Source organism: Eurosta solidaginis, chromosome 2 (genome assembly GCF_040869045.1).
Source record: "Eurosta solidaginis isolate ZX-2024a chromosome 2, ASM4086904v1, whole genome shotgun sequence".
NCBI lineage: Eukaryota > Metazoa > Arthropoda > Insecta > Diptera > Tephritidae > Eurosta > Eurosta solidaginis.
In genome coordinates this window covers 226,188,285-226,208,534 of record NC_090320.1, presented here as the reverse complement: position 1 = coordinate 226,208,534, position 20,250 = coordinate 226,188,285, and the positions used below count along the sequence as shown (strand labels likewise).

The window sequence follows — 20,250 nt, the reverse complement described above, 5'->3', positions numbered from 1 at the left end:
AAATGGAACTACCTCCATTTTTTGTATCATGCTTGCACCAGGACTGAAACCGTATTAGGAGTGCAGGCGAAAAAAAAATTTAGAAAAAATACAAGAGAAAAAATAATGTCATATAGGTATAACATAAAAAAAAAAAAAAAATAAATGTAAGGCGCGATAACCTCCGAAGAGATCTAAGGCCAAGCTTCTCTTCCAATTTGCGTCGTGCTCCTCTTGATTTTCCCTACAAATTTGCCGGACGGGACCTACATGCTTTGTGCCGACTCCGAACCGCATCTGAAAGGCAGATGAGTTTTCACTGAGAGCTTTTCATGGCAGAAATACACCCGGAGCGCTTGCCAAACACTGCCGAGGGGCGACTCCGCTTAGAAAAATTTTCTTCTAATTGAAAAATCTTATTTCTAAAATTTTGATGTTGCTTTGTCCGGGGTTTGAACCCAGGGCATACGGTGCGGTAGGCTGAGCACGCTACCATCACACCACGGTGGTCGCCAAGGTATAACATGCCAACCTTATATAAACGCACGCAAGTAATTGTTTGTCAAATATGTGTCATGCACATACAACTTGTGTGAGAGAAACCAAAATTGAATTTGCTGCGTGAAAACCTAACTCGATTTCCAATTTTTGTTCTGCGTGATATTTAGATTTGACGTTTGGGTGTTTTACATTATAACAACGCATACTTATTTCGGTTTGGGCAAAAAACGCCGGTTGGTTGCGAGTGCTAAAAAAACGCAGTGCGGTTTTATTAGGTTGGAATGTAATTAGTGGTGAACGTATCTATACGAACAACTTCATGTGTATCGGCCATAACAGCAGTCATACTGGTTACAGCTGATTTTGACATTTGATTGTGTGTACACACATTTGGCGGCATTTACAAAATTTAATACGTCATTTCGCAAATAATTTCTTAGACAGCTTTATAAACAAATTGTGTTTATACGAAAAATGGCACCGGCTTTTGAACCGCGTACTTTCGTGAATGGAGCAATGTTGCGTAAATTCAATGGGCAATATGTGAGTATACTACTGCGCATCGAAGATGAAGCTGGAACCAATCTGAATGCAGTGTCTACAGACAAGCAAAAAATACGGGTAAAACTCCAGGATCCTACTGGTGGGCGGTGTGGCAGTTGGGTAGAAGTCATTGGTAAACCAATGGGTAGCGATACAATAGATGCTAAAGAGGTTGGTTAAGAAGCGCATTATTGTATACTTGTATGTTAATTTATTTGTATTTGATTGCAGACAATTCTGTTTGCAGAGGACGACCCCGCCTTAGATGAAGATGCATACAATATGATGGTGGAATTTTTAAATAACTGTAAGGATATTTATAAAAGCGGCTGATGCCGTTAAAATTTTAGAATTTATACGCAAATAGTTTAAGATACATAATTACAAAAAAACTATTTTATTCGAGTAAAAGAACCGCTGCATAATTGGATTTATATATATAAAAATAAAAGCGTAATGAATATACAGACAGTGCTTAAATCACATACATAACAATATAGATATGTATCGAATATGTGTAGTCCCAATACGCTCAATATATTATGCCACCACCTCCAAGCCTTACGACGTTTACTCTTTCTGTTTGAATATAGTCGCTTTATATACTTCGTTTACCTTATGTGGCAATCTTTCAAGATCTTCCATCAACGACATTTCCTCACGCAAATTATTCAGGTACATACGCTGCAGTTTACGTATCATTGGATTAATAACTTTGGAATTGACCACATCATCTACAGATATGGTTAAAGTTTCGCCTGAGCGACATTCCAAAAAATCACCTTTAGAAATTTCAGTCATAACATCTTTTTGACTTGAACGCGTATATACCTTATCACTGCAACGTTTGCATGAAGCTGGTGGTGGTTTCTGTATTGCCATATGCGTAACATTTGTATCTTTCAAACGACAATCTGTAGGCTCAGACATGGGATCAGGATCCGTGGCACACATTTGTTTTAATGTCTCATCAATAACTTCATGTAGCTTGCATTGTGACTTGACCATTTTGCGCAAATCTTGTGAACTCTTTTTGCTTACCACAGTCTTTGATGATTTCTGTGATTTATTACTCTCCTCGGAACCTGGACCACCACCTCCAATATTTGAATCAGTTTCGTAAAGGAATAGGTTAGTATCATCTGGATGGTATTTATGCGTATTAACGCCACTACCAGCATTTGCCACCCCAGGTGTGGGCTTCGTTGTTTTATTACCGAATTGGCGATTGTAATTGTTATTTTCATTGTAGCTACTGCCGCGATAACTATCCGCTTGACTACTAGGGTGTCCAGCAAATGTTGTATCGTAGAGTGTACGATCTGCATCACCGCCACTGGAACGTATTGCTTGCCGGCGCTGATGGGTCTCTTGTGAATAGATGTCTAATTCGGGCATTTTTTGTGAACGAAATGCATGGTCCTTGTAGTGCTGAGCTGCACTTTGCTGAATTTGAGAAAATTCCGAATTTTTGATAAATTTCGTACGCTTTATTGTACTCGTATTACTATTGGCGCTTACTTGTAATTTCGAATTCTTCATTTGTCCCATAAAATGTTTTCTCAATTCTGAACGATAGGACTCCTCATTTATGTGATTCATTGCAAGTTGCTAATTTTAAAATGTGCTTTACGAAATATATAACTATTTTTAGATAGTAGAAAGAAAAGTACATACAAAATTACTGGTATGTATTGAAATTGTTTTTCAACTTTCAAAAACCGTTGTCAGATTTTTGAGTTATGAACCGATGTAAAAATAGGAAATTTTATTTGATCTTTAGCCAAATGCGTTGCACAAAGTGTAATTTGGATGGAAATGATTTAACAAAGCCTAATAGAGCTTACAATTTCTTCTCGAACACAAGGGAGATTTTCTAGACCCGATAACTCGACTTCACGAATCTCGGATTTCTCGTAATACTCGCGATCTGATTGACTTTCAATTCAGTCGCTGCATAGGCAATATTCTATACATTTCGGGGTTTTTTACATGTGGTTTTGCCGACATTTTGGCTTGTGCTCCAGAAGAAATCGTAAGCTCTATATAAAACAGCCAATGAATCGATAAAGTTGAATGTCGAGAAGCTCGCGAGCCTTACGAGTAATTCGAGATTCGAGAATCTCGCAAGAAGGCGAGACTCGCGAGAAATCTCTTCTCGAACATGTTCGAGAAATCGTAAGCTCTAAAGCCTAAGCTAATTGGTACTGCCTTTCAAGAAAAAATATTGACAAAATCCCACTGATCCTGATAGACTATCTGCCATATTGTTTTTTCGAGTTTACTAAAACTAATTATTCGACATCTTTTAGGTCGAAAAACTGAAAAGAGTTCCCCTTTTCCACGGCAGCCAGTTCTACTTTCCGGAGGGACTTGAGATTTAGTCAGGTGGGGCACATAAATTTCACCGTCGCTTCTTCACCGTCATTCTTCTCCAAACACTCGATCTCAACGTAGCCGCGTAGACAGCGTTTTTTCTTTCGGTTACAGTACGAGGCGGCAATAGGTAGTATTCTAGAGAAATGCTTCCACTGCTGGTGTTAGTGTATTAACGATAAAGACACTCCCCGAAGGTTGATAATAATTTGCTGGATATAGATCCGGCAAGTTCTGGTAACAAGCACCATTAAGGTACTAGCCCGACCATCTCGGGAAATATTAATATGACCGCATTAGGCCTTCTAGGCCATCACGCCCCCTAGTTCAATGAGTAATTTGGGATATTTGTAACCGGATTCCCCTCGAGTAGGTGAGATTGACAATTGCGGAAGCTCTGAAGCTATTAAGTTTTGTACCGCCCTTATCAACAACCCCTTGAATCCCACTTGCACTGCTCATGCGTTCTTGTGCTCTTAGAGAGTCCTTCTGTAATTTTAGACTTGCAACCCCGAGCTCTTCACGGAAGTAGGGGGTGGGGCGGGATGGCCTACAAGGTTCAATGTGTACATATTAAACTGTTTTCGAGATGGTCGGGATTGTACGTTAATGGTGCTTGTTACCAGAACGTACCGGATCTTTGCAGCGTGACAGCGGCACACTCTCCTGATCCAGGAAGGTATCGAACCCAATCCGGGTCCTGAGAAATGGTTTTGCTGCGTCTGCCGGAAAAGAATCTTTTTCGGGCGGTCATACTCTTGTCAGTGTGTCTCGTGTAAGGGATGGTTGCATCGGACAGGTTGTTCTGGGCTAGATCCCAAAACCAGACGTCCACGTAACTTCTATAAATCTGTTGTGGCTGTTCACGCCCAAGGGCGTCCCGTAGGCTCCGGATTAGAACGTCAAGGCTTATCTGTCCGGTCAGGCGATGTAAACCTAGAAATCGTCAACATCTACATACTATACTATATTTTCAACTGGTTTAAGACTGTTTAGGCCATTTATTGTTCATGTCGAAAAATGGTCGGATATGGTCGAAAGTGGTATCAACGGATGCCAGTTATAAGAAACTAATTGCGAAATTTAACTCTTTCTAACTGTTCATAAGTTATTTAAAAAAAAACAGGCGCTTTCGATGTCAGCTTAACACGGACTTTGCATCACCCAATTCACCAGGTTATTAAAACAAAACACTAAAAGAAAAAAAACTCACCAGCGGGTTAGGGGGTCAGAATATACCCGCGGTAGGTATGCCTGTCGTAAAAAGCGACTAAAATACCAGATTCAAGGGGCTGTGTAGCACAACCCTTCAGGTTGCCAGCGCAATATATAGCTTCTCCAAACCCAACTGTCAACCTCACCTATCCGCGGCGAATCCTGTTTCACTAACAGACGAGGCTCTGGCGACCCCAAGCGCCTCATGGAACTTGTGTGGAGGGAGGGATGGCCTGAAGGTTTAATGTGGCCATATAAATCGTTCCCGAGATGGTCGGGCTAGCACCTTAATGGTGCTGTGTTACCGGAGCGTACCGGATCTGTATCCAGCAAAGGACCACCACATCGATAACACTCCCCAAAGCCTTCGGGGAGTAACCTTATCGCTACAACAACAACAACAACAACTAAAAGAAAAGTTTTATAATAAAATTATATGCTCACTTTGCTTATTTTTTCTTGTACTCAGCGTGCTTTGCACACAGAACATATTAACTTTGATTGGATAAAGGTTGGTTGTACAGGTATAAAGGAATCGAGATAGATATAGATTTCTATATATCAAAATCATCAGTATCGAAAAAAAATTTGATTGAGCCATGTCCGTCCGTCCGTCTGTCCGTTAACAATTTTGGACAATGGGCGTGGCACCGCCCACTTTTAAAAGAAGGTAATTTAAAAGTTTTGCAAGCTGTAATTTAGCAGTTGTTGAAGATATCATAATGAAATTTGGCAGGAACGTTACTACTATTACTATATATGTGCTAAATAAAAATTAGCAACATCGGATGAAGAACACGCCCACACAAAAATAAAAGAAAATTTCAAAATGGGCGTGGCTCCGCCCTGTTTCGTTTAATTTGTCTAGGATACTTTTAATGCCATAAGTCGAACAAAAATTTACCAATCCTTGTGAAATTTGGTAGGGGCTAAGATTTTAGGACGATAACTTATTTCTGTGAAAAAGGGTGAAATCGGTTGAAGCCACGCCCAGTTTTTATACATAGTCAACCGTCTGTCCTTCCGCTCGGCCGTTAACACGATAACTTGAACAAAAATCGATATATCTTTACTAAACTTAATTAACGTACTTATTTGAACTCACTTTATCTTGGTATAAAAAATGGCCGAAATCCGACTATGACCACGCCCACTTTTCCGATATCGAAAATTACGAAAAATTAAAAAACGCCATAATTCTATACCAAACACGAAAAAAGGGATGAAACATGGTAATTGGATTGGTTTATTGACGCAAAATATATCTTTAGAAAAGAGTAAAATTCCCTTTTAAAACCCTCATTAATACCTTTAATTTGATACCAATATCGTACAAACGCATTCTAGAGTCACCCCTGGTCCACCTTTAGGGCGATATCCCGAAATAGCGTCCACCTATAGAACTATGGCCCAATCCCTTTTAAAATACTCTTTAATACCTTCCATTTCATACACATTCCAGGGTTACCCAGGTTCATTTTCCTAAATGGTGATTTTTCCTTATTTTGTCTCCAAAGCTCTCAGCTGAGTATGTAATGTTCGGTTACACCCGAACTTAGCCTTCCTTACTTGTTTTAAATTAATAATGCACAATGAATAGTAGTAGTTTCTAGGGGCATAAACACTCCTTTGAAATTATTCTTACCTCATACTTAAGTTGAGGATATACATACATATGTATGTACGTATGAGACGGGTTTTAAAAATCACTTGGGCTTACATTCAAAAATCTGTTGTTTATTTGCGAAACTTTTCAATAGCGTCTGAAATGTTAATTTTGATTTTCACACTTCATCCTTCAACACTCAAGTCTCCCGGTTTGAAATTTCCTAATGTTTGCGGCTCTATCCAAAACTAGTCCCTTCGAGTGAATCCTTGCTGCTCACGCCCAAGGGTGTCCCGTAGTCTACGCCTAAGCGTATCCCCACTACCTTCCAGCAGCTTCGCTGCTCAGCAAGCCACAAAAAGTACCCGCTGCTGCTCGCGCCCCACGGCGCCAACAACTCAAACAGCTGATACCACTCATAACTACTACCTTCGTAGTAGAGCTGGTAGCAATGCTGAGCATCAGCCCCTGCCCCCGTCTTCTTCTCCCCCCCTCTTTTCAGGCAGCAATCGTGCAGGTCAGGGAAACATACTCTTAGTCCCTGCCTCCGTTTGCACCGTCTGCCAGCACAGAATATATAGGTTTGCGACATCCGCTCAATGCAGCTCCTGCCTTGGGGGGTGCCACTTTCCTAGATGTTCTGGTCTCCGCGACGGTAACCCCCCGACGGGTTTTATCGCGCCATGTTGCCAGGTCGCAAACCCAAATCATCCGGGTACCCCAATGCTTGCCCAAGGGCGCCCAGTCCCAAGGCCACAACAGCAATTGCGTCCTGGCCTTCCACAACCTAGGCGTAGTCACCCCTCACTTACCCCTAGAGTGGCGGCGTCACCCCTCATGCACTTCAGAATTCTGCAGTTCAACTGTAATGGACTAACTGGGAAGATTACGGAGATAGTCGATTTCATGAAGCGGCACACCATCCGCATTGCTGCGATTCAAGAGACTAAACTCACAGCAAAATCTGCATTGCAGACCTGCTCTGGTTATAATGTCAACAGGAAAGACCGCGAGAGCGGAAATGGAGGCGGCCTCGCGTTTATTATACACCACTCTGTGCAATATCATATATTTGATCCTGGCATCGACCGCAGTGACAATGTCTTAGAACGTCAAGGCCTATCTGTCCGGTCAGGCGATGCAAATCTAGAAATCATCAACATCTACATCCCTCCTGTCACCTGTTGCCCAGTGGATACCGCCCTAATATCGAGGCCTTACTCACTGGCAACAATCGCATTATCTTAGGCGATTTCAATGCCCATCACGACCTATGGCATTCAAACTTGCGGGCGGACAGTAGGGGTGAGATGTTGGCGGATCAAATAGACGAAACGACGTTCTGCACAATAAACGGAGACGCCCCCACACGTATGGTAGGAAGCTGTCATAGCTCGCCAGATATCTCAATCGTGAGCGCAGAACTCGTAAACTGCGTCAACTGGCAGCCGATGGTAACATTGGCATTCGACCACCTGCCCATACTTATTTCGTTCGAGCGTACCGCCGACTTCATCGTCACCGAAAAACGCACTTTCATAAACTTCAAAAAAGGAAAGTGGGAAGAATATAAATCTGCAACAGACAGCAGCTTTGCTGCCCTCCCTATCCCGACTGATGCCCGCCAAGGGGAGCGTGCCTTCCGTAAGGTCATTGAATCCGCCTCGGCACATTTCATTCCCGCCGGGAGAATTCCCGAAATCCGGCCCACTTCCCGGCGGAGGCCGCGAGCTTAGCGAGGGAACGCGACCTTATAAGACAGCTTGATCCAGGCGACCCCCAATTAAGGGATATAAACCAACGCATCAGATTGCTTGTGGACGAACACAAGCGGGCGAAATGGGAAGAGCACCTAAAAGGTTGTAACCTCTCTACCGGTGTAGGTAAACTTTGGTCCACCGTAAAGTCCCTATCGAATCCGACTAAGCACAAAGACAAAGTTTCCATCGCCTTTGGCGATAAGGTGCTGTCGGATGCGAAAAAATGCGCGAGCGCTTTCTGCCGACAATATATAATGCATCCTACGGTCGACAAAGATAGACAGAGAGCCAATAGACACGCACATAAACACAAACTCAGCGCGTCACCAATTACCATCACCGCTAGAGAGGTTGAGGACGCCATTGGTCACGCTAAACCATCCAAAGCAGTGGGCCCAGACGGCATAGCCATGCCGATGCTTAAAAACCTAGGGAAAGAGGGTTTCAAATATTTAGCGCATGTCTTCAACCTGTCTCTTTCCACCTTTGTCATACCCGAGAAATGGAAAATGGCCAAGGTGGTCCCGCTACTAAAGCCTGGGAAACCAGCTAACGTAGGTGAGTCATATCGTCCGATATCTCTCCTATCGCCAGTGGCAAAGACGCTTGAAGCCATTTTGCTCCCTTATTTCCAAGCACATTTGCAGCTAGCCCCTCATCAGCATGGCTTCAGAAAACTCCATAGCACTACCTCCGCGCTAAATGTCATTAGCACCCAGATAAATTGCGGTTTGAATCAATATCCCCACCATAGAACAGTACTCGCAGCGTTAGACCTATCAAAAGCTTTTGATACGGTCAACCATGGCTCGTTACTGCAAGACCTGGAAGGGTCCACCCTTCCCCCATGTCTTAAAAGGTGGACCGCAAATTATCTGGGTGGTCGGCAGGCATCGGTGCAATTCAGAAACGAAACATCAAAACAAAGGAGAATTAAACAAGGGGTGCCACAGGGTGGTGTCCTATCCCCGCTTTTGTTTAATTTCTACATATCTAAGCTACCTTCACCACCGGAAGGAGTCACAATCGTTTCCTACGTCGATGACTGCACAATAATGGCCACAGGCCCAGGCCCAAAGATCGATGAGCTATGCAATAAAATAAACGGCTATCTCCCTGATCTCTCCATTTTTTTCGCCTCGCGAAACCTGGCATTGTCACCGACTAAATCTTCCCCAACCTTATTTACAACATGGACGCCCCAAATGTCGACCATATTGAACATCCACGTCGATGGCACTACGCTACCGACTGTCCTACACCCCAAAATCTTGGGTGTGACGTTTGATCAGGATCTACATTTTGGTGCGCACGCAACCGCAATTGTTCCAAGAATTCAGAGCCGTAATAAAATCCTCAAATCCCTTGCTGGCAGTACCTGGGGAAAAGATAAAGAAACGCTCTTGACCACATACAAAGCAATTAGCCAGCCGATTACGTGCTACGCGTCACCCATATGGTCGCCAAGCCTAAAAACCACCCACTGGAAGAAACTACAGGCCTGCCAAAATACTGCTCTCAGAATCGCCACGGGCTGTCTTCTTATGTCCCCAGAACACCATCTGCATAATGAGGCGAGAATACTCCCCATCAGGGAGAGAAATGAGATGCTGACCAAACAGTTTCTGTTGAATACCCAGAAACCTGGGCATCCCAACAGACATCTGATTGACGAACCAGCACCGCCTAGGGGCCTAAGGAGTCATCTCCGTAAGCATTTTGAGGAAATACGGCACCTGAGAACCCAGCCGTATGAAGCGGAAAAACACAAGCAGGTCCTTGGTGAACTCCATAGACAGGCGTCGGACCTTTATGTCGGGAATTGCCCGGTGAATCCAGTACTTGAAGAAAAATATCCAGAACTCGCAGAAGAAGAACGCATACTCCCCAGGGAAACGCGTGTCACTCTTGCTCAACTTCGTTCTGGATACTGTAACAGGTTAAACTCTTACCTATCCAGAATCAACCCCGACATACAAAATGTATGCCCTGCTTGCAATGTGTCCACACATGACACCAACCATCTCTTTAATTGTAATGTGGAACCAACGCCTCTAACACCCCTTTCCAGACAAGTTTCCTTGGACTTCCGTTAGAGGATATTGATGACAATTTGTGATCGGTCGCGGCTATTAGGTGGGGCGAGCATTGCTACAACAACAACAACAACAGTGAATCACATTGATTATAGCCTATCAACCAAGTTTAAATATCACCTACACGTTACGGCTCCTTTTACAAATGTGAATACGTAGGCACATATATTTACCAGGTGAGGCTTTGTCCTTCGCAAGAACACTCAAAGTGGTGACGCAAAAGCTTTCCCAAGACAGTCGAACTAATGACCGTGTGTGATACTACCCTAACGTAGTGGACAGTCGAACTAGTCTGAAAACTGAAGCTACGCGGTCATCCATAATGAGCTCTTATATCATAAAGCCGGGGAAACAGCAGTTAACATCTTTCGGTCGACTTTCATTCTAAAATATCGTTTTGATTTAACGAAGACTATTGAAATCAATGTTGTGAACACAATCGTCTGCAAACTTTGGTCTACATTTTAAAAATTGTATCCAGGCCCCTTGTAAAATTTTAATTAGCTGGGGATTATACGATTTTCACCCATGAGTTACGCAATGACGTCCACTTGGACTGCTTATGATTTCGAGGGCGGCTTCCTTGGCCGAATAGTCACTCCCTAACGTTTCAAGGTGTTTCTCTGGTGTAGCACGGCAGCATAGCGCAACAAAAACATCCGTTAGAAAGTCTTCCGAACTACAATTAGAGCCTCCAGGAAAGTGACGTCGACGAAGGTACGTATGAGTTCGCAGTTGCAGTCCTATAGCTTCTGTGCTGGCACATGGTGTGAGGGTCAGGAGGCGTGATAGCGACTGGTGGTCGGGATTGCTACTGTTCGCACATCGGGAATTGTAGCTCTTAATCATCGGGAATTGTAGCTCGAAAACTGGATGCGCCCTGTGCCACGAGAGTCATGAGCATTAATAGACCATTAATAGCAACCGTAAGTCGACTTTGTGCGTGTCGCCAATGAGCCACAAAAGATTTAAAGAAATTGTGTTCGCGGCGATTATTAGGAGTTAATCCCAGGTGAAACTACGCTTTGCACGGGATATACAGACAAAAGTGTGATCATTTTATGTATCTCTATTTCTTTTCAGCAGATTGCTTGTGGATGAACACAAGTGGACGAAATGGGAGGAGCATTTAAAGAATTGTAACCTCTCTGCCAGTGTTGGTAGGGTTTGGTCGACCGTAAAGTCCCTATCGAATCCGTCTAAGCACAATAACAAAATTTCCATCGCTTTTGGCGTTAAAGTGCTGTCGGATGCGAAAAAAAGCACGAGCACTTTTTGTCGACAATATATAATGCTGTCTAAGGTTGACAAAGTTAGACGGTGGGCCAACAGACGCGCACACAAACATAAATACAGTGCGTCCCCAATTACCATCACTGCTAAAGAGGTTGAGGATGCCATCGTTCATGCTAAACCATCTAAAGCAGTGGGCCCAGACGGCATAACTATGCCGATGCTTAAAAACCTATGCAAAGAGGGATTTAATTATCTAGCACATGTCTTCAACTTGTCCCTTTCCACCTTATCCATCTCCGAAAAATGGAATTGCTCACGTTGGTCCCGCTACTAAAGCCTGCATTCTGCTAAATCGTAGGCCTTTAAAAGTTAGCCAAGGTTGTCGTCTGAAAAAGCAGACGTATCCCAGACTAGTCTGGACCGTCTAACTGGGAATCATTTTGATGTGGATTTAAGTGGCGGATCCCAAGCACAGCGTAAAAGGCGCTCTAAGGTGTGTATTTCTACAAGTATGTAGAACCATTCGCAGAGATTCAAGAGGTTGGTTAGCTCAATATTAAGGTTTATAACTTCAGAGCTTTCACAACCCGATTTCCGAAGTGAAACTGAAAAGGCAAGTCATCTAAAAAATTTGGAGACAGTACTAATCAGACCATTGCGGACCTGGTAAAGCAAATCGTGGGGGTGCCACAATGGAACAATGATAGGAAGCCGAGGCGGCCCTCCCGAAGGAGGTCTCACGATCAACGACATTCCGACATCATCTACCGGCAAGGGCTTCCTAATGGAACCATGGGGGTGGCCTAGAAGGTCCAACATGGTCATATTAAATCATTTTGGAGAAGTACCGATTATATGTTCGGCAAAGGACCATACACATCGACAACACTTCGCGAAACCTTAGGGAAGTGGCGGTCGCTACAGCAACGACAACATAGCCAGTCGCTTGACCCGAGTCAAATGCCTACATGCAGCTCCTTCTTAGGGTACGGTTCCCCTTCTCACATTTAATTTATCACTGAACTGCATTTAAGAATGGCGAGGCTCTGGTGATCCTAATTTCCTCATGGAAACAGGGGGTGGGGGGGGGGGTGGCCTCAAAGGTTTAATGTGGTCATATAATCGTTCCGAAGATGGTTGATGATCGATAACACTCCCAAAACCTTCGGGGAGTGTGTATCGTTAACACAACAACGACAACATAGAATGGCCTTGGGATACATGAGCCTATGTAACGTAACTATCCCAAGGGGTTGCAAGAGCAATTCATAGTTTCTTCAACCCAATTGTCAACCTCATCTACCTGTGCGAACGCTGTACATTTAGCAGGCGAGGCTGTGATGACTTTAACTTCCTCAAGGAAAGATATGTCTGGATGTGCTAGAACTTTAAACGTCCTATTTTTCGGAACATGACGGATATTGATCCGGACCATCACTTCAATAAAACTCCACAAAACCTTTGATGAGTCCCCTTATCGCTAAAAGAATATAAAGAAAGAATGGTTCAGGCTCTATCTCTATTTCCACATTTTTTCCTCTCTGGTTTCGACACTACATGGGACCGCCGCTAGGCATAATGTCACTGGCGAAAGGCGTCACTGCTTGGCATTCACAATTCTTTGCGCTCCCTTTCAGCATGCATTAATCGTTTCATAACTAGGTGGCCTTTCTATAATAGTCCAAAAATCTATTTGTCTGCACATTAGGGGAACTAAATTTCTTCCGGAAGGTTCCCCTCCAAAAACTCTGTATATACAGTCTTTTGCTGAGAAAACGAAGGCAATGAAATATTACCTGGTTTGCAATTCGGTGGTACAGTGTGGACAGAAAGGATCCTCCTATATCCTACGCTTATGTGAATACTCATTGAAACTGCTGTGTCCAGTCAAAATATGCGTTAGGTGGTAGTTTAGTTCGCCGGGCTTCCGCTCATATCATTCCTCTATATTATGAACTAACATGAAAATCTTGCACCCTTTTCTCGATTCTTCCCACCTAGCTATTGTTCGTGGCCTTGTTATACAGATCGGCCATTTCCCTTGACAGCAGATCTACTGGGATTTTTCGACCTAAAATAATGATCGTGTCGTCAGACACCGTCCGATAAGCACTTGCTTATAATAAACCAGTAATTCGGTAGGTTGCTAATACATCTTTTTGAGCCTCCACTTCTACCCTTACCTCTAACTTTACATGTTCCTGTACCTCTAACTCCGATTTTAATGTATTACTTTATCTCTTCCCCTACCTCTACCTCTACATATACCTACATATTGTGACGAACATTAGTGACAATAAGTGATACTCACATCACTAGTCTGATGCTAAGTAAATGAAGCCACAACAACAATAAAGCAGGCAGTCACTTGTATCTACATAAACGAATCAATCATTATGTCTGCACATATGTACGTACACGCAGCAGAGAGAGACGCACAAACACTTCGCTTCCCAAGGCAGTCGGTTCTATGTACCGGAGCGACTCGGGATTTTTCCCGACCAAGGACTGTCATTTCAGTGTGACCCCATTTAATCTGTTGCGTCCCTCCCACAAATTGTCATCCTCCCAGCAGCTCCTTGCAGCAGGACTGCTCCATATTCTCTTACTCCGGGAACGCATCGAATCCAATCCGGGTCCGTCTCCTGATCCCGGTTCTGAGAAATGGTTTTGCTGCATCTGCCGGAAAAGAATCTTTTTAGGACGGTCATACTCTGTTCAGTGTGTCTCGTGCAAGGGATGGTTGCATCGGACAGGTTGTTCTGGCCTTGATCCCAAAACCCGACGTCCACGTAACTTTTATAAATCTTTTGTGGCTCCTTGCTGTTCACGCCCAAGGGCGTCCCGTAGTCTACGCCTAAGCGCAATTAGCCAGCCGATTACGTGCTACGCGTCACCCATATGGTCGCCAAGCCTAAAAATTACCCACTGGAAGAAACTACAGGCCTGCCAAAATACTGCTCTCAGAATCGCCACGGGCTGTCTTCTTATGTCCCCAGAACACCATCTGCATAATGAGGCGAGAATACTCCCCATCAGGGAGAGAAATGAGATGCTGACCAAACAGTTCCTGTTGAATACCCAGAAACCTGGGCATCCCAACAGACATCTGATTGATGAACCAGCACCGCCTAGGGGCTTAAGTAGTAATCTCCGTAAGCATTTTAGGAAATACGGCACCTGAGAACCCAGCCGTATGAAGCGAAAAAACACAAGCAGGTTCTTGGTGAACTCCATAAACAGGCGTCGGACCTTTATGCCGGGAATTGCCCGGTGAATCCAGTACTTAAAGGAAAGTATACAAAACTCGCGGAAGAGGAACGCATACTCCCCAGGGAAACGCGTGTCACTCTTGCTCAACTTCGTTCTGGATACGGTAACAGGTTAAACTCTTACCTATCCAGAATCAACCCCGACATACAAAATGTATACCCCGCTTGCAATGTGTCCCCACATGACACCAACCATCTCTGTAATTGTATTGTGGAACCAACGCCTCTAACACCCCTTTCCTTATGGTCCACCCCTGTTGAAAGTTTCCTTGGACTCCCGTTAGAGGATACTGATGACAATTTGTGATCGGTCGCGGCTATTAGGTGGGGCGAGCATTGCTACAACAACAACAACAACAACGCACAAACACATGCATATATCTTATCTGAGATGCTCCCAAAAGTAGGCAATTATCTGTGGAAGTATCACTCACATATACACGCGCATATGAGAAGCTATAACGTGCATCTGCAGTTATGTTATAGCTGGTAATTTTATAGCTGGTAGCAAATTCTAGAAATAGAAAAGCCTAGAAATATGTCAACGAGGAAACCAAAAAGTACAAAAGCAGTAGCAGCGATTCAGTTTGATTTAAGCACGCTATCTGTTGAGCAGTTATTGTGAATTACTTTAATAAACGACATTTTGCATTATTGAATAGTGGAGTTATTTATTCTTCAGTTTAGTGATTCGAATGTTAGTAGAAAGGTGCAAATAAGAGGAATTGCACTAAATTCGTTACATTTGGTGTCGGAGGAGGAATTGTTGAATAAATTCTGAAGATTTCGAATACAACTTGTACATGGCAAAGTTAAGCAAATTAAGGATCCAGCAACTGAAAAAGGAGTTGGAGAACCGTGGATTGAATACAACCGGCAATAATATCGAACTTCAAGCACGGGTACGAGAGGTAATGGAGTTGGAAGGATTTGATGTGGACGAGTATGTCTTTTATCCTGATGTGGAAGAGCCAGCGACTAAAGTGGAGGAGAAGATAGAGGCTCCAAATCCATTGGCAAGTGTTGACACTAACGCGATACTAGCAGTTTTGAAACAAATATCAACCGAAATGTCATCTCAACTGGAAGAACAAAAGCCAAGTATAACATCCCAACTGGAATCACAGGAGACACGTATAACATCCAAGATGGAAGCACAGGAGGCACGCATTTCAGAAATGTCGTCGCAAATGTCATCACAACTGGAAGAACAGAAGACATATATGAGATCTCAGTTGGCTGAGCACTTGAAAGCACAAGAGGCCCGCATATCCTCGCAGCTGGAGGCACAGGAAGCAAAGGTATCATCAAAACTTGAGTCGCAGGATGCAAAAATCGCACAATTTCAGGCAGAAGTCGATGAGTTAAAAGGTCGTGTGGAGCAATTACAACTAAATCGCCCGGCTGTTCCAGCGAGCAATCCGAAGGTAAAAACTCCATCTTTTGACGGTTCTGTTCCTTTCCAGGTCTTTAAGCTACAGTTTGAGGAGACGGCAACAGTGAACAACTGGAATGCTGAAGATAAAGTTGCTGCATTGTTCGTGGCTCTTACAGATCATCCCAGAGTACGAACGTAACAGTTATGAGGCATTGATGGCCGCTGTCGAGAGACGTTGTGGAAGCGAGCATAGAAAACAAATATACCAAATTGAGTTGCAAAACCATCACCAAAGAGCGAATGAGACTTTGCAGGAGTTTGCCTCGGATGTTGAAAGATTGGCTCATCTCGCAAATGCGGACGTACCCGTGGAATACACCGAGAGGGTAAAAATCCAGAGTTTTATAAATGGCATACGGGACGTGGAAACGAAGCGAGCTACATACGCAAACCCAAAGCTGACATTTGCTGAAACGGTATCCCATGCATGACTCAGGAAACAGCCTCACTTCTAAGCAAGCCAGCGCACAAGCCCATCGTGTGGAAGCGGAAAAGCCAGATTGGGTAGACACAATTTTGGAAGCACTGAAGGGATCACAACATAAAAATGCGGGAGTTATGAAATGTTTCAAGTGCGGCAACATAGGTCACATTGCACGTCATTGCAACACCGGTCCTAATACTTCCAACAATGTGGGGGCCGTAAACGCAGATCTGACGGAGATGAGCAAATTTCCAAGTCCACTCAATCGTTAAACTAAAGAAAGTCAGCCGCAAGGGGCGACAGCTGGCTACCTCAATTGAATTGACCATAATCTCTATCTCGCAAATTGGAAGAAGTTCAAGCAATCTTACTGTCGGAGGACATGTGGATGGAAAGGAACGTTTACTGACTGTAGATACGGGTTCATCTCATTCCATCATTCGATCAGATTTAGTCAACAAGAAGATAAGACCATTGTTTGGAGCAAGATTATGTACAGCCACGGGAGAGGACACCCAGGTAATTGGAGAAGTAGCATGTGAAGTAGCAATTGGGAACGTCACGGTACTACACAATTTTATAGTGGCAGAGATTGTTGATGAATGCATAATTGGAGTGGACTTCTTAATCGACCAAGGCATCAAGATCGATATGCAAAGCAAGACGATGCGATATAAGAACATGGATGCGCCACTTAATTTCGGCTACGAGAGAGACTACAGCAGTAAACGAGTGCTGGTGGAAGAGAGTCAGCAAATACCACCAAAATCAGAAGCAGTCATCTGGGCAAAGGTTGATGGAGATTGTGGGACAAAAAAAATTGAGGGTTGTCGAAGCAGCAAACAAATCAGCACCGAACATACTTGTAGGAAAAACCCTGGCTACGACAAAACAAGATGGACGTATTCCGGTAAGAGTACTCAATGAGTTCAAGTCACCACTCAAACTGACCAAAGGAGCTATTTTGGGAAGATGCCAAGAGGCTGAAGTAGTTATTAATTGTAAACAGCTTCAGGAACACGTTTCATCTAGTAATACTGATCTTTCAAATGACATCACGGCATGGACGGAGGGGCTAGAGGAAGATTATCAGAGTAAGGCAAAGCAACTACTCCTATAGTACGCAAACATATTTGACCAGAATGGTTGCCCAAAATGGTTCAAGTGTATTGTGCGAAAGATTGAAGCCCACCGTGAACCGGCTGATTGGACCTTATCAGTGCGGCTTCAGACCTGGTAAATCTACCATCGACCAGATTTTCACAATGCGCCAAATCTTGGAAAAAACCCGTGAAAAGAGAATCGACACACATCACCTCTTCGTCGACTTTAAAGCCGCCTTCGACAGCACGAAAAGGAGCTGCCTATATGCCGCTATGTCTGAATTTGGTTTCCCCGCAAAACTTATACGGCTGTGCAAAATGACGTTGAGCAACACCATCAGCTCAGTCAGAATTGGGAAGGACCTCTCCGAGCCGTTCGAAACTAAACGAGGTTTCAGACAGGGTGACCCCCTATCGTGCGATTTCTTTAATTTGATGCTGGAGAAAATTATACTAGCTGCAGAACTTAACCGCACTGGAACAATATACTATAAAAGCGTGCAATTACTGGCATATGCTGATGACATTGATATCATCGGCCTAAACACCCGCGCTGTTAGTTCTGCTTACTCCAAGCTGGAAAAAGAAGCGGTAAAGATGGGTTTGATGGTGAATGAGGACAAAACGAAGTACCTGCTGTCATCGAGCAAAGAGTCAGCGCATATGCGCCTTGGCAACCACGCTACTGTTGGCAGCCATAATTTCGAAATAGTAAAAGACTTCGTTTATTTGGGAACCAGCATCAACATTAGCAACAACATCAGCACTGAAATCCAGCGAAGAATCAATCTTGCCAATAAATGCTACTTTGGACTAGGTAGGCAATTGAAAAGTAAAGTCCTCTCTCGGCGAACGAAAATCATACTCTACAAGTCACTTATCGTACCCGTCCTGCTATATGGGGCAGAAGCATGGACCATGACAACAGCAGATGAAGCGGCTTTGGGAGTGTTCGAGAGAAAAGTTCTTCGAAAGATTTATGGACCTCTACGCGTTGGCGATGGCGAGTACCGAAGAAGATTTAATGATGAGCTGTACGAGCTATACGCAGACATCAACATAGTCCAGCGAATTAAAACGCAGCGGCTGCGCTGGCTAGGCCATGTTATGCGAATGAAAGATGATGCTCCGGCCAAGAAAGTGTTTCTACCGGAACCCGCCTATGGAAGCAGAGGTAGAGGGCGGCCCCCACTCCGTTGGAAGGACCAGGTGGAAAACGATTTAAACTCCCTTGGTGTGACCAATTGGCGCCGGTTGGCGGAGCGAAGGAGCGACTGGCGCGCCTTGTTGGACGGCCATAACCGTTTAGACGGTTAAGCGCCAATTAAGTAAGTAAGTAAGGTTGCAAACCAGGCCGCATCAATGTTGTGAAACATCAAATTGAAATTGGAGACGCGAGGCCGATACGTTAAGCTCCTCGTAGTTTTCCACTGGCGAAGCGGGAAGTTGTGAGTCAAATCGTACAGGAAATGAGCGACAGCGGCGTCATCGAACCATCAGCTAGTCCCTGGAGCTCACCTGTGGTACTCGTGAAGAAGAAAGATGGGAAAATGAGGTTTTGCGTGGGCTACCGCAAGTTGAACGACGTCACGAAAAAGGATAGCTACCCCTTGCCAAGAATTGAGGACACTCTGGACTCGCTCTCTGGTACGAAATGGTTTTCCTCACTGGACTTGAAAAGTGGCTACTGGCAAGTGGAGGTGAAGGAGGAAGACAAAAAGAAAACAAAGTAGACAGAGGGCATCTGCACTGCGAACGAAAGGATAGAAGATGTAAAGGATTGTCCAAGACCACAGATCCTACATGAATTGAGAAGTTTCCTTGGGCTGTGCATATATTACCGGCGATTTGTACCAAACTTTTCCAGCGTAGCCCATAGCCTCCATGAGCTTACAAGAAAAAATAAAGCTTTTGAATGGAAGAAGGAGCAAGAAGTGGCTTTCCAAACATTGAAAGAGCGTTTGTGCACTGCCCCAATGTTAGCATATCCGATTCCAGGAGCAACATTTATTCTAGATATAGATGCGAGTGGATATGCTATAGGAGGCGTTTTCTCACAACTGGTCGATGGACAGGAGAAGGTAGTTGCATATTACAGCCGTTCAGTTGGAAAACCAGAGAGGAACTATTGCGTTACACGGAGAGATCTGTTGGCATTGGTAGAGTGCATCAAACATTTTCACAATTACCTCTACGGCCAGCTATTCCGCGTCAGGACAGATCACGCAGCGTTGAAATGTCTCTTGCAGTTCCGTAATCCAGAAGGACAATTGGCACGGTGGGTCGAGCGACTACAAAGCTATGACTTTTCCATTGAGCATCGAAAAGGTAGTACCCATGGAAATGCTGATGCAATGTCATGAAGACCATGTAGTTTGGAATGCAAGCACTGTTCAAAGGCCGAGGCTAAAGAAGACATTATAGATGTCCCGCTAATGACTATAACATGTACAGATGAATGGGACAAGAAACAACTAAGGAAGTGTCAGCTAGAAGATACAGATCTGTCACATGTTATGCAAGGGCTCGAACGAAACGAAAGACCAAATAGAGAGGAGATATCAGCAGAGAGTCCCATTGCGAAGTCATATTGGGTAGAGTGGAACAGTTTAGAGTTGATATTCGGTTGCTTGCATCGAGTATGGGAGAGTGAGGATGGTCAAAGTAAGAGGAAATTGATAGTTGTTCCAAGGAAAAGGAT

General features: G+C 44.0%; 2 protein-coding genes across 2 annotated transcripts; one reads left to right on the top strand and one right to left on the bottom strand.

The window, feature by feature from the left end:
• The first annotated feature begins 858 nt into the window (after nt 1–858).
• Nucleotides 859–1,494, top strand: RPA3 (Replication protein A3). Its single transcript, XM_067769898.1, has 2 exons — nt 859–1,194; nt 1,255–1,494. The coding sequence occupies exons 1-2, from the start codon at nt 955–957 to the stop codon at nt 1,354–1,356; spliced, it is 342 nt and encodes a 113-aa protein (XP_067625999.1). The 5' UTR covers nt 859–954; the 3' UTR covers nt 1,357–1,494.
• On the bottom strand, nt 1,407–3,108 carry LOC137242627 (uncharacterized). The gene is made up of 2 exons (XM_067769897.1): nt 2,545–3,108; nt 1,407–2,469 (listed from the first exon to the last, which is right to left on the bottom strand). The coding sequence occupies exons 1-2, from the start codon at nt 2,623–2,625 to the stop codon at nt 1,594–1,596; spliced, it is 957 nt and encodes a 318-aa protein (XP_067625998.1). The 5' UTR covers nt 2,626–3,108; the 3' UTR covers nt 1,407–1,593.
• Nucleotides 3,109–20,250: the final 17,142 nt, after the last annotated feature.

What these genes read in the sequence shown, in the direction of transcription:
- RPA3 (XM_067769898.1), top strand. Translation starts at nt 955, where the DNA reads ATGGCACCGGCTTTTGAACCGCGTACTTTCGTGAATGGAGCAATGTTG. An exon ending in ATACAATAGATGCTAAAGAG is followed by an intron (nt 1,195 to 1,254) that starts GTTGGTTAAGAA and finishes ATTTGATTGCAG; the next exon opens with ACAATTCTGTTTGCAGAGGA.
- LOC137242627 (XM_067769897.1), bottom strand. Translation starts at nt 2,625, where the DNA reads ATGAATCACATAAATGAGGAGTCCTATCGTTCAGAATTGAGAAAACAT. An exon ending in TGAAGAATTCGAAATTACAA is followed by an intron (nt 2,470 to 2,544) that starts GTAAGCGCCAAT and finishes TCTCAAATTCAG; the next exon opens with CAAAGTGCAGCTCAGCACTA.